The 13,811-nt window shown below is 38.4% G+C and overlaps 1 protein-coding gene across 1 annotated transcript in view; it reads left to right on the forward strand.

Annotated features, from left to right (window-relative positions):
• The first annotated feature begins 462 nt into the window (after positions 1–462).
• Positions 463–13,811, forward strand: part of TYR (tyrosinase) — a 140,835-nt gene continuing 127,486 nt past the window's right edge. Inside the window, exons 1-2 of the mRNA XM_028091717.2 lie at positions 463–1,284; positions 10,068–10,284. Coding sequence (XP_027947518.1) covers positions 466–1,284; positions 10,068–10,284 — 1,036 coding nt within the window. The 5' untranslated portion in view covers positions 463–465. The remainder of the gene's footprint in view (positions 1,285–10,067; positions 10,285–13,811) is intronic.

Consider the following 13,811-nt stretch of genomic DNA (forward strand, 5'->3'; position numbering starts at 1 on the left):
GGTCTTAGAAACAACTATCTTGCACCCATAATCCCTAACATTGCCTGAACTCTTTTAATAAGAGAAGCTCTATTCCTGACACTACCTCCTATTTTCCAATTCAAATCATCATTAATTTCCTAGTCAACTAACTGCATTTCCTTAGATCAGGCATTATTATTATTATTATTATTATTATTATTATTACCATGTGAATTAAACTACTAATGGTGAATAGTGTTTCTCACTTTAACACAGGCCTGTCCCACTGGTGGGATTCATGCCAACTCCAAAGAGAAGTTAGTCATGTGGTTTTCAGAAGATGAAAGCTTAAGATAAAGCCCGAGAGTGTTTGATGCTGGAGGTAGGACTGGTATTATATAGGTCTTAGCCAAAACATGTGATAGTCACTGTAGGGGTAGCTGGAAAGAGAAGTGCGTGGCTCAGTTAACTGGCTCAAGCAGATCTGTGAGGACTAGAGGAAGAATGCTCCTGGCTGCTTTGTACTGCCTGCTGTGGAGTTTCCGGACCTCCACTGGCCATTTCCCTCGAGCCTGTGCCTCCTCCAAGAGCCTGATGGAGAAGGAATGCTGCCCACCGTGGAGGGGTGATGGGAGTCCCTGTGGCCAGCTTTCAGGCAGGGGTGCCTGTCAGGACATCGTTCTGTCCAATGCCCCCCTCGGGCCTCAATTCCCCTTCACGGGGGTGGATGACCGGGAGTCTTGGCCCTCGGTCTTTTACAATAGGACCTGCCAGTGCTTTGGCAACTTCATGGGATTCAACTGTGGAAATTGCAGGTTTGGCTTTTGGGGACCAAACTGCACAGAGAAGCGACTTTTGGTGAGAAAAAACATCTTTGATCTGAGTGTCCCAGAGAAGAACAAATTTCTTGCCTACCTTACTTTAGCGAAGCATACCACCAGTCCAGACTATGTCATCCCCACAGGCACCTATGGCCAAATGAATAATGGATCAAACCCCAAGTTTAATGACATCAACATTTATGACCTCTTTGTCTGGATGCATTATTATGTGTCAAGGGACACACTGCTTGGAGGGTCTCAAGTCTGGAGAGACATTGATTTTGCTCATGAAGCCCCAGGTTTCCTGCCTTGGCACAGACTCTTCTTGTTGCTGTGGGAACAAGAAATCCAGAAGCTGACCGGGGATGAGAACTTCACTATTCCATATTGGGATTGGCGAGATGCTAAAAGCTGTGACATTTGCACGGATGAGTACATGGGAGGGCGCAACCCAGCAAACCCTAACTTACTCAGCCCAGCATCCTTCTTCTCCTCGTGGCAGGTAAGGAGTCCTGGACATCCAATATCAGACCCTAAAAGAAACTTAGCAATTGCTTCTTCAGGCAGGTCTTCATACACCTCCCTCCCCATCTCTCCTGCCAAGAGTAGAAAAGATCCCCTATTAAAAATCCTCAAAGTACCTTGTATTTTTTCCTTTATAGCACACTTCATAATTGTAATTACATAAGTATTTGTGTGTTTATTTGTCTAATATCGTCTACCAGGTTCCTAAACTCTAATAAACAAAGAGCATCTGGTTCATCACTCTATCTCTCAGCGCCTAGGATGGTGCCTGGGAAGTGGTAAGCGCTCATTAAGTATTTGTTGAATGAATGGGTGAATGAATATTTAGATGATTAAGTTAATGATCTAGGTCAGTGTGTCTGAAATTTTCTTCACAATAAAATTCATACAGTGTACAAATTACAAATCCCTGGTCCTAACCCTTAGACCCATTGATCAGAACTTCAGTGGGGGTGGGGGTGGGGTCCTTGGGAAGGCATCATTTACTAAATGTCTATGGTGATTATTATCACCAGGGAAATTTGGGGAATATTATTGAGAATAAATCTTTTTAAAAAATATATATGATGATCCTGGGGCCCAAATAGGTAAATAATGAAAACAGCTAATTTACATTGAGCATTTAGCCTGTGTGAAGCCTTGTTGCAAGTGTTTCTGTGTAGTTAACTCAGTTAGTACTTTTGCTATCTCTTCCCCTTGCTAAGGTTTAAAACACTGAGCTATAAAGATAACCTGTACAAGATCACAGGATCACTAGGAACTAGCAGAGACAAGTCAGGCTTGGCTGCCTGACCACCTATACTATTCCCAAGGACATGACTGCTATGTTGTCTTCAGCCAAAGAATCTGGCTTACACTGTCTCATCTTTTTTCATTAAGCTGCAGAAGAAATTAGCTTTTTTTCTAAATATGTGCAAACTTTAGAGGTACAAGATAAGGGATTGCAATTCTGAAATTTAATTTCTATTTCTCCTATGCTGAATTTTTCACTCTGGATTAGGGGCAAAATGTGTCCAAAGAAATATGCTTTTAATAATTTATCATTTTAAAACCATAAGGAGGAAGAAATGTTTTTCTGTCTGTATTCCAGACATTTCTAATACAGCACTTTTGACTAACAGTGCTTTATGGAATGAAGCCCAATGTTTAAATGGGATGGGAAGAATCTGGCATTCGCATCTTGTGCTCTGCAGGTTTGGAGTGTGAAGGGCTTCCTACCCTCCACACTAAGTTCACACACCTTCCAAATGGCAACTATTGAAGCTCATTTAAAAATGGTCATGGTGTCATATCTGGTATCACTAATGTCAGCTATTTACCAAGAGGAATGAGTGTATTTATGCACGAAAGCCTGGAAAAGATGAGCTTGAAAAAAAAATCTATTTCAATAAGATTTCAGACCTCCTACCTTAATCTATAAAGTGCAAAACTCTCATCCTCTGTTACTGCTTAAAATACTGTTAAGCGAGGACAGGGATTTTCAGTCCATTATAATGCTTTCCTTAACTGTACAGCCTAGCCTCACTTGACCCAGAAAGCCTGGTGACTTACTAAATTACCAAAAATGTTACAACATCCACATGGAAGCTTAATAGACAGATGCTAATTGATATTTGATTACCTGAGATATATGCTAGTTGGTGTGACTAGAATTATATGTGCATTTTTTTCTAATCATTTATTGAGTGGAAATTCCCTCCCCATCCCCTCTTTTCTTTATGATTGTGGCCAATTTTATTTCTAAATAAATCTTTTTGGGTCTAGTGGGTAAACACTGGACTGAAATTATGACATTAGGTTCCATATTATTCAATGATTAAACTGCTGTGTAGTAATTGGTGTTAAAAATCAAATTCAGAAACAGAGTGAACAAAGACCATTGAAGAAAAACCAGCAAATTATAGTTTAAATAAAAAAGGGGAAATGAAAGAGAATTTGTGGGGGCGCCTGGGTGGCTCAGTTGGTTAAGCGACTGCCTTCGGCTCATGTCATGATCCTGGAGTCCCGGGATCGAGTCCCACATTGGGCTCCCTGCTCAGCAGGGAGTCTGCTTCTCCCTCTGACCCTCCGCCCTCTCATGCTTTCTCTCTCTATCTCATTCTCTCTCAAATAAATAAATAAAATCTTAAAAGAGAGAGAGAGAATTTGTGTCTGCCTACTGTGAGTGGTGTCAATGTGTGAGGTGAAAGTTGCTGTTTCCATTTCTGGTTACTGTCCTTTAAAAACGAAGATCAGTTGTTTATATACATTTAATTCAGTAGTTCTTAGTATCTAAACCACTTAGGGGGCTTAAAGAAAATTGCATGGATCCACCCACCTAATTCCTGCTGGAAAATCCTCTTTAGGTGGTCCACTGGAAAGTCCGGGCATCTGCATTTTTAAACATTTTTAAAAGGATTTATTTATTTATTTTGGGGGGAAGGGGGGGCAAAGGGAGATAGAGCAAGAGAATCCTCAAACAGACTCCCCACTGAGCAGGAACCCCACATGGGGCTCCATCCCACAACTCTGAGATCACGACTCTAGCCAAAACCAAGAGTCTGGCACCCAAAAGACTGAGCCATCCAGGCGTCCCCAGGCATCTACATTTTTAAAACCTTCTCTTGTGGGATGCCTGGGTGGCTCTTGTGGGGCACCTGGGTGGCTCAGTTGGTTAAGTGTCTGACTCTTGGCTTCAGCTTAGGTCATGAGATCCAGGCCCACATCAGTCTCCACGCTCAGCATGGAGTCTGCTTGAAATTCTCTCTCCTTCTCCCTCTGTCTCTCCTGCTCATGCTCCCTCTCTCTCTCTAAAATAAAGAAAAAAAATCTTTAAAAATAAATAAATGAAACCTTCCCTTGTGATTCTAATGTGAAGCCAGCATTGAGAATCACTGATTTAATGAATCTAGAAGTTGTTTTGGTATCTATTTCACTTTATAAACTCAGGTTCTGTAATAAACACACCCCTAGTTTAAATGTTTTCACCTGAATTGTACACTCAAATTGAGAAGTGAGCTACTTTCTGTGAAGTGAGAATCAAATAGCTTCCAGACTCAGTGAACTCATAGAGACCTTCAAAATTAGCTAGACTGCTAGCCCTTTGAATGCCAAGCCTCGATTTCTTCCTCAGTCTCAGATATGTTTTACAACACAAAAACAGAGGTTTTAGAAATTCATAGCATTTATTAACTGTGAGCTAAGAGAAGAGACACTCAGTGGTGTGTGGTGTAGTGCCTTTATTTTGTAAAAGAAGATAGAGGCTCCAAAAAGATATGATTTGTCCAAGGTCACATAGCTGAGGACTGAAACCTGGTGCTTCTGACTCCAATGTTGTTTCTATGTTAATATGGAGCCATTTAGGCTCAGAAGAGATCAATTAAGTCACTAGTTTATGGATATAAAATTTGACTTATAGCCACTTGGACTCCCTTAAAATTCAGTTGCATAGACAACTGGGACAGACATTCTGATATAGTCCTTTTCATTTATTTTATAATAAAAATATTCCATTAGACTCTTACTGATGCACATTCCTTACTAAGGTAGAATTGATCCTCACACCTTTGAGCTTTGTACAGATTTATATGATGGAACCTATAACTCTTCAGTACATGTCATTGTTTTCAAACCTGTTTTTGTCTATCAGACTGTCAGCTGCTCCAAGGAAGAGACCATTTCTAATTTATTTTTGTATCCACAGAGCTCAGAACCATGATATATGCATAGAATGGGCTTTATAAATGTATGCTGAATTGAACAAAACTAAAAATCATAGAAATGTTAGCTCTAATAATAACATACATCAAAAATTAAACTCTGCATGCCTGGATTTCTAGAACCTTAGACCATACTTCTTTATAGTACTGGATTCCCCAAGGCCAAGGACACAACAATGTAAAATAAGCAGTGATTCACTGAACATGTAGAATAAAGCATTTTATGTAGTTCTCTCTGGGCTTCTATATATGTATGTTTATGCATGCAAAAAAATAAGAATATACAATAGAGAAAAAAAGCAAGTTACAACATATCTGAATGTTATTTAAGTGAGATTAATAATATTTACTGATAGGGTTTTCTATTAAATAAAATAATATGTAAATCAGTGTTAGTATGTTTAGAAAACTATTTTTCTCATATTCAGAATGCATGTCTTTTTTGTATATATTTTTTCATTTAGTTCTTTAATGCCAAGAGCTTTTAATGTAGAAGCATGTTTGTCATCAATTAAAACAGTCCAACATTTTTGGAGATGGGGGTCCTTAATAACAATAAAGTACAAATACCTGTGCTCAACACAATTAGATCCAATGTTATGCAAGCAGCTGATAGACCAGCCATAAAAAGCAAAGGTAGATCAGGGTAGCTGTCATGATGGATCAAAATAAAGATAAATAAACATTCTTAGGTGATAGACATGACTGAAATGTGGCCAGGGAATTCACTCATCAGGTGAAAAGCACATCACATGGAAGCGAACAGTGGGAAGAAAAAAGAAAAAATCACATTTCAGCAGAGAGTCATGGGTTTTAGGTAACCATGGCAACAGCTCAGTGAAATAACAGCTTCTTTTTTTTCTTTATGGAAAAGATTCTGTGGAATGTCATATGGTTTACTTTTTTTTTTCCCCACAAATAAATCTCTAATGCCCTAATAGAATCTTTGCTCCTGACAGCTTCTAATAACTGGTAGTTTGTTGCTATTTACTTAACTTTAAGAGAACACTATCTAGGTTCACCTCAATTAATACATCTTTCTTCTTTCTATCTCTCTTTTTTCATTTGACTTGGGACACTTGATTTCCCCCCCCCCATTATATGTTATAAATCACTGGTGTTCAAATAGAAAAAGAAGAACTTCCTCATCAGAGGACCTCTGCCACTTACCAGATGATATTGAACAAATTATTTAGAGTCTTTGACCTTTGGTTTATCTCAACAGAAAAAAATGGAGTGCAGTTATATATGCTTGTTTTCTGTGCTAATGAAAGCACTAAATGCAATGGAAAGCAGAATAATGTACTGGAAAGTATAGTCTTTTGAATCACAGAAACACGAGTTTCAGTGGACTTTTGTAACTTACTTCGCTACAAGATATTGGACAAGTTACTTATTCTGGAACCTTTTCCTTTAAAATTAGAATAATATATCTTAAAGCATTATTGTGGAGGGATTCAATGAAATCTGTTAATGTAAAATGACTGGTTTAGTATCTGACATATTCTTTGAGTTCCATGTGTGCAAATTATTACTATAACATATCTTTATATGATATATCAATGTTTGTTATTACAATAATGAATACTCAATCAGTATTATAGAGCCAGAGTTAAAAACAAATTGGTGGCCTGCCCAATGGGCTTGTATTCAATAATAGTATAATAGCTGTCATTTTTTAAAAAAGATTTGTTTGGGGGGGCTAGGAATAGAGGGAGAGCAGAGAGAGAATCTCAAGCAGACTCCCCGCTGAGCTCGATCCCACAACCATGAGATCATCACCTGAGCAAAAATCAAAAGTCAGACACTCAACCGAGTGAGCCACCCAGGTGCCCCAAAAGCGATTATTATTAAACACTCTATAACTGAAACTGTATACTAAGTGCTTTGCATATGTTAAATTATTTGATCCTTCATTAAAAGCTGTTATAATCCCCATGTACAGATGAAAAACCTTAATACTCAGAGAGCTTAAGGAATTTGCCCAAGGTCATGTAGTTAATAATAGTCAATACCAGAAATCATGTCTGACTCTCAGCTCCATGATCCTAACCATTGTGCTTAACAATTTCTCCTCCCTGACTCTCCTTCTGTATCAAATACAAACATGATTACTTGGAACTAAGTTTTTCAAATTATTTCTGGAACCAGGGTAGATTTCTTCCTTGTTATTAATACATCCAGTCATCTGAACACTTAGTCAATTGGCAGTTGGCATTTCAGCAAAAATAGTTCCATTCAAACCTCTCTAATTTAAAAAAGTCTGCTATAGGAGTTTTTGAGGCAGTAGGATCTTTTGAAAATGTCCTGAGGTGGTTTATTATTCCAAAAGGAATGAAAATGATTTTGTTTATGTACCTGCCATGATGTCTAGTTAATCGACATGATAAAGGAATCCAATATATTATATTCAATGCAAAAGCTAGGTTAGCTTTATTCAACCATTCCTAAGCCATTTACAGGCAGTAATAAATGTAGTGGATATATACATTTGGAATCAGCACTGTGTATTAATGTTCTAGCTCCCGCTCTAAGCATCAGATGACCTTAGACAAGTCACCCAACAGATCTATTTCTCAATTATGCGTGGATAAAAGGATTGAGGAATGTTGTGAAGTGTGAAGAAACCTGGAGAGCGACATTTGCTGGGCAAAAATACTGTGCTACTTTCTATTACTATTTTATTTCATTATTAATATAGTAGATGTGAATTATACATTACTGTGTTACATAATAGTATATTTTTATTATATCCTATTATATTTAATATGATTTCATGTTACATTTGAGAAAATTGAGACTTATCAAGTCTAAATAACGTGATCACTGACACATCGCGAGTTAAGTAGCAGAGCCGGAACTGACGCCCACATCTACCGGAATTTAGCATCCAGTTCTTTTCCAACACACAACGCTTCAATTCATAAGTGATATCTTAGTGACCCAAAACTGAAAGCTTCTCTACGTGTCTCTCGTTGAACATAGTAGCAGCTATTCCTGGAGGGCACGGCTCATTCAGTTCCATCTCATGATAATTGAATTTACTTTTAGTTTCTCTACAGGGCAAACTCACTGCAGCAGGAGACTGATAAGATTGTCTTGATTATTTTTAACTGTGATGCAAACAAGTGACCAGGAAGGCTTTTCACTTTTAAAATATTGTTCCATGTGCCTTGCCTGTTGTCCATAAAAAGTAGTCATCATAATACAGGGTTTTAGATGCTACTAGCCCTTTGTATTCTTCCCTACTCAGACTGCATTTCCTCATCATTAAAATAGGAAAGAAAAATCATATAAACCTACAAGGTGGTTGTGTGAAATTTTAAAAATGTACACAGCGATGCCTTCCTGATGGTCTGGAAAGAATAGGGCTTCAATATATGTTTAAAAAAACGATACATTTAAAAAATACCTTCTAGGGCAGAGGTTGGTACCAATTACAGGACGAGTTAAAAAGTCTGCTTAACACGTTTGTAGTTGAAGATTCATTGGTTCGTCCATTGATTTGTTTTTCATCCATCAAATATTGATTGAGCCTCTATTCTAGATTAGGTGAACAGTAATAATAATAAAGTCCTCATGGAGATCACATTTTCTAAGGGAAGTGATACTGATTGTTTATCAAGGGAGTCTAAAGTAAATGAAGTCTACATTTGACAAAGAATAATATCTGCTCAGTGGGCACAGGCCTCCTGTGGAAGTATGTGCCTGTTATGAACAGTCAGTCATGGCAGGGTAGTTCTGTGCACTTTTTGTTTTGGGTTAGGATTGATATCTTGCTACTTAGTTCATTGCTCTCACTGAATCTAAGGCATCAGTGATTTTAAGATGAATTAATTTCTATAGCACCGAGACCAAAAAATAAAGATAAATTGGCTTATTAAATTATGGGGTAATATTTTTAATCTTTTACAATTTTTATTTTATATTTATACTGAAAGAGCTCCTTTTGACTTCTTTAGTGAAATATTTTTATTGTAGTTTATTCTTTTGCCTACCTATAAATGAAATTATAAGCAAAATAATTCAGTGAAGAATTCCTCAAAATTCTTCCTATTTAGAGTCAGATCCTTTTGAATTACTTTCAAAGTCAGAGTTAACAGTGTCTTTTTTTTCTAAGATATTGCCTTGGCCTTGAAGACGAGGTCAGAGGTCAGATCCATGGCAAGGAGTGAGCATGCTTAGGCATGAAAAAAGTCGTGGCACGGAAAAGAACAAGTAATGTTCGGAGAAGGGTAGCCAACCTGGCTTTAGCAGTCAGATCACATCATTCGTAAACAAATTGAAGAATGGTGCCCAGATTCAAGCTATATTCTGGAGGTAAAATTGACAAGACTGGTTAAAGATTTCAATCATAAGCAAAAGACATAAGAGAATAAAATACAAATGGAAAGTCACCAGTTTCTGGCTTAAAAAGGATGACTCATAGGTTTGAGCTGCAGGACGGTTGGTGTGATAGGAAATATGGGGAGAGGAACAGAGTTGGGGGAGTTTAAATGTGACATGTGAGATGCATGGGAGATAAGACTGAAATAAGTAGTCAGAGATGGATATACAGGTTTAAGGTTCAGAGAAGTGGTTTTGAACTAGAGATAGGAACTAGGGAGTTCTCACCAGGTAGTTGGCATGTAAGCCATGAAACTTGTGAGAGCCAAAAGAGAAGATATATAGAGAGAGAAAACCGGAGATGGCACAGACGTAAACTCGGGACCAGGGCTAGCTTCGTGGGCAGACAACTAGCAAAGTCACACGATGGATGTTTAACAGATGTTCTTCAGGCTAATGTTCTCATCAAATAAACATTTGACAAAATTATATGAAGTCGTTTTTATTATCCTCCTTCGATTGATGAGGCCTAGAAAATTTGACTCATTTTCTTAAGTAGATACAAGACGAGAATTCTGTTCTAGATTTTACCTTTCACTGCTTATTCGGCAACCCTCAGAAGACTGCTTCCTTCAACAATTTCCTTAAAATATGGAACTCTTGGTGAATCTCCCTGCCTTCCCCACTTTGATGTTGAGGCAGCCACAACTCCTTTAACATAAAGGTTTTTGTGTAGATCATCTGCACACGCCTGGAGGAGTACAACAGCCAGCAGGCTTTATGCGACGGAACTCCAGAGGGACCACTACTGCGCAATCCTGGAAACCATGACAAAGCCAGGACCCCGAGGCTCCCCTCCTCTGCAGATGTGGAATTCTGCCTAAGTCTGACCCAGTATGAATCAGATTCCATGGATAAAGCTGCCAATTTCAGCTTTAGAAATACACTGGAAGGTAATCCCCTTTTATCACTCATTTAAAATTTCCTGTTTTTCTGAACTATTTGTAATCTCTTATCCAAAACCCCAGATATGTTTAGGAATTCAGAATTTTGTGAGTAAAGACAAGTGGCATATATGCCTATATGGCCAATAATCCTCACAGAGTCTGAGCGGCACCATAATCCAACGCATACAACTCTTCAGCAAGAGGTACGAATACACCCACCGTCACAATAAAGAAAGACAATTGGCAGCCTAATGGTGAATAAGGTCAGCTTTTTCCACTGATAGAGTATTTTTTTTAGAGTATTGATGCTGAACAAAACATTTCAGACCAATTAGTATTTTGGAATTATAGATAAAAGACTGTGGATCTATCATATTTTGCAAGTTTTAGTATTTTACCTAGTTTAAAATACTTTGAACACTAGGCTTTTTGAGCCAAGTCCATTCTCTTACCTATAATAAGGATTAAATCTATATGTCAGGTTAAATCGCCATCTCATTATCCCTCGAAGTTTCTGTGCTTTGTCAGAGATTCCTTCTCAGAGGCTCTTCTAGGTCTTACTTTTCCTACAAAGTTCTCAGTCCTGCTTGCTCTTCCCTTCAGCACCTGTTGATTCTTCTCTGCTCAGTGCTGTCCTAGTCATAAAACTCACTTTTTTCACCTCAATATGCATTATGGAAACAAACTACAAACAAAACAAAATCAAGATCATTCACTCAAGTCATAGGTTTAATAAGAAGTTTGGGAAGACAAGGGCTAACTTGTTGCAATGTCAACAACTCAACATTTAACACTAAACAGTCCACCTCCTACAAAACTCTTTGGCACCCTACTGTGTAGACAAACCTTTCTCTTATTTCTTTCTTCTTAACTTTCTTGTTTTGTTTTCTTGTCATCGTGGTTGATATTGTATCCTCTAACTTCTGTTGCTCAACTATACAGAGAAGTTTTACTGTCTCTTTCATATCCCTGGGTCCTTCCAACCATAACCTTTGGGCCTTTCTCTCCTCGAGAAGCAGTTTAAACAAGGAGTATATCACCTATAGCACCCTAAAGAGGAATCCTGCTTCCAGCCATTAAAATAAAAATTGTGTTTATCTTCTGAAAGTAATTTTAATGATTAACATTTTCCAGCCAAACACTATCTCAGTTAATTCTTACAACTATCCTCTGAGAAATATAGCACCATTATTTTGAGTTTAAAGAGAGGAAACAGGATTAGAGATATAATATAATTTGGCTATAAGCATTCACTCAGTAAGAGACAGAGCTAAATCTGTTCCGAGAATTGTCAAGTGCCAAAATCCAAGAGTGCTTTCCATTGTATTCTGATGACCCAGAATGGGTTGAGAATTTCTTGAGGGTGAACAGTAATTATATCAAGATGAACCCTCAATAATATAATAAGGCAATGCATGGTGTCAGGAATCTCAAAGCCTATATGCTGAGACAGTGGGGAACACACAAGTTGACAGTCACCATCTGGGAGGATTGGATGTCTCATTGGACTATGCAAGGGTTAACAGCAGGACTCCAAATTCTGACTTAATGACACTGCAAAGCTGCGCCTCATCCTTCTGTTTCAGAAGTACTTCATAGGTTTTTCAGGCAGATTTTCTAGCAGGAAGAAAGCATGTACTTTGAAACTAAGGAACATGGGCTGGTCACAGAAATAAGTAAGGGGGGGCCACAAGTTTCTGGGCCTCAAGGTGAAAAAAGAAAATGGCTGGAGCTGTGTCAACTCAGCCAATGGCTTTTAAATGAGTTTCGAATGCACAGAGGTGGGTGGAGAACGTTAGATTTATCACAAATAATTTGCTGCTACTAATAAATTATGATTGTGAATTATTTTCTACTTAATTTTATTCTTTATTTTATTTTTTCTTTATTATTCTCATTCACACATAGTCCAGTATACTTTCTTGAGGAGGAGAAAAAAGCATATCATAGCACATTATCTGGCACATGATAGGTGTTCAATAAGTTTTTTTCTTTAAATTTTTTATTGTGATGTTAATCACCATACATTACATCATTAGTTTTTGATGTAGTGTTCCATGATTCATTGTTTGTGCATAACACCCAGTGCTCCACCCAGAACGTGCCCTCTTAAAGCCATCACCAGGCTAACCCAACTGCCCACGCCCCTCCCCTCTAGAACCCTCAGTTTGATTTTCAGAGTCCATCGTCTCTCATGGTTCATCTCCCCCTCCAGTTTTCTCCCATTCATTCTTCCCCTCCTGCTATCTTCTTCTTTTTTTTTTTTTCTTAACATATATTGCATTATTTGTTTCAGAGGTACAGATCTGTGATTCAACAGTCTTGCACAATTCACAACGCTCACCATAGCACATACCCTCCCCAATGTCTATCACACAGCCACCCCATCCCTCCCACCCCACCTCCACTCCAGCAAACCTCAGTTTGTTTCCTGAGATTAAGAATTCCATATATCGGTGAGGTCATATGATACATGTCTTTCTCTGATTGACTTATTTCACTCAGCATAACACCCCCCAGTTCCATCCACGTCATTCCAAATGGCAAGATCTCATTCTTTTGATGGCTGCATAATATTCCATTGTGTATATATACCACTTCTTCTTTATCCATTCATCTGTCGATGGACATCTTGGCTCTTTCCACAGTTTGGCTATTGTGGACATTGCTGCTATAAACATTGGGGTGCACGTACCCCGTTGGATGTCTACATTTGTATCTTTGGGGTAAATCCCCAGTAGTGCAATTGCTGGGTCGTATGGTAGCTCTATTATCAACTGTTTGAGGAACCTCCATACTGTTTTCCAGAGTGGTTGCACCAGCTTGAATTCCCCCAACAGTGTAGGAGTGCTCCCCTTTCTCCACATCCCCGCCAACATCTGTCGTTTCCTGACTTCTTAATTCTAGCCATTCTGACTGGCATGAGGTGACTGACCTCATTGAGGTTTTGATTTGGATTTCCCTGATGCCGAGCGATGTTGAACACTTTTTCATGTGTCTGTTGGCCATTTGGATGTCTTCTTTGAAAAAATGTCTGTTCATGTCTTTTGCCCATTTCTTGACTGGATTATTTGTTCTTTGGGTGTTGAGTTTGATAAATTCTTTATAGATTTTGGATACTAGCTCTTTATCTGATATGTCATTTGCAAATATCTTCTCCCAATCTGTCGGTTGTCTTTTGGTGTTGTGGACTGTTTCTTTGGCTGTGCAAAAGCTTTTTATCTTGATGAAATCCCAATAGTTCATTTTTGCCCTTGCTGCCCTTGCCTTTGGCGATTTTTCTAGGAAGAAGTTGCTGCGGCTGAGGTCGAAGAGTTTGCTACCTGTGTTCTCCTTTAGGATTTTGATGGACTTCTGTCTCACGTTTAGGTCTTTCAAACATTTGGAGTCTATTTTTGTGTGTGGTGTAAGAAAATCGTCCAGTTTCATTCTTCTGTATGTGGCTGCCCAATTTTCCCAACACCATTTGTTGAAGAGACTGTCTTTTTTCCATTGGACATTCTTTCCTGATTTGTCAAAGATTAGTTGACCAT

This window comes from Eumetopias jubatus, unplaced genomic scaffold, assembly GCF_037043125.1.
Source record: "Eumetopias jubatus isolate StellerSeaLion01/CBP00866 unplaced genomic scaffold, mEumJub1_p1.0 scaffold_13, whole genome shotgun sequence".
NCBI lineage: Eukaryota > Metazoa > Chordata > Mammalia > Carnivora > Otariidae > Eumetopias > Eumetopias jubatus.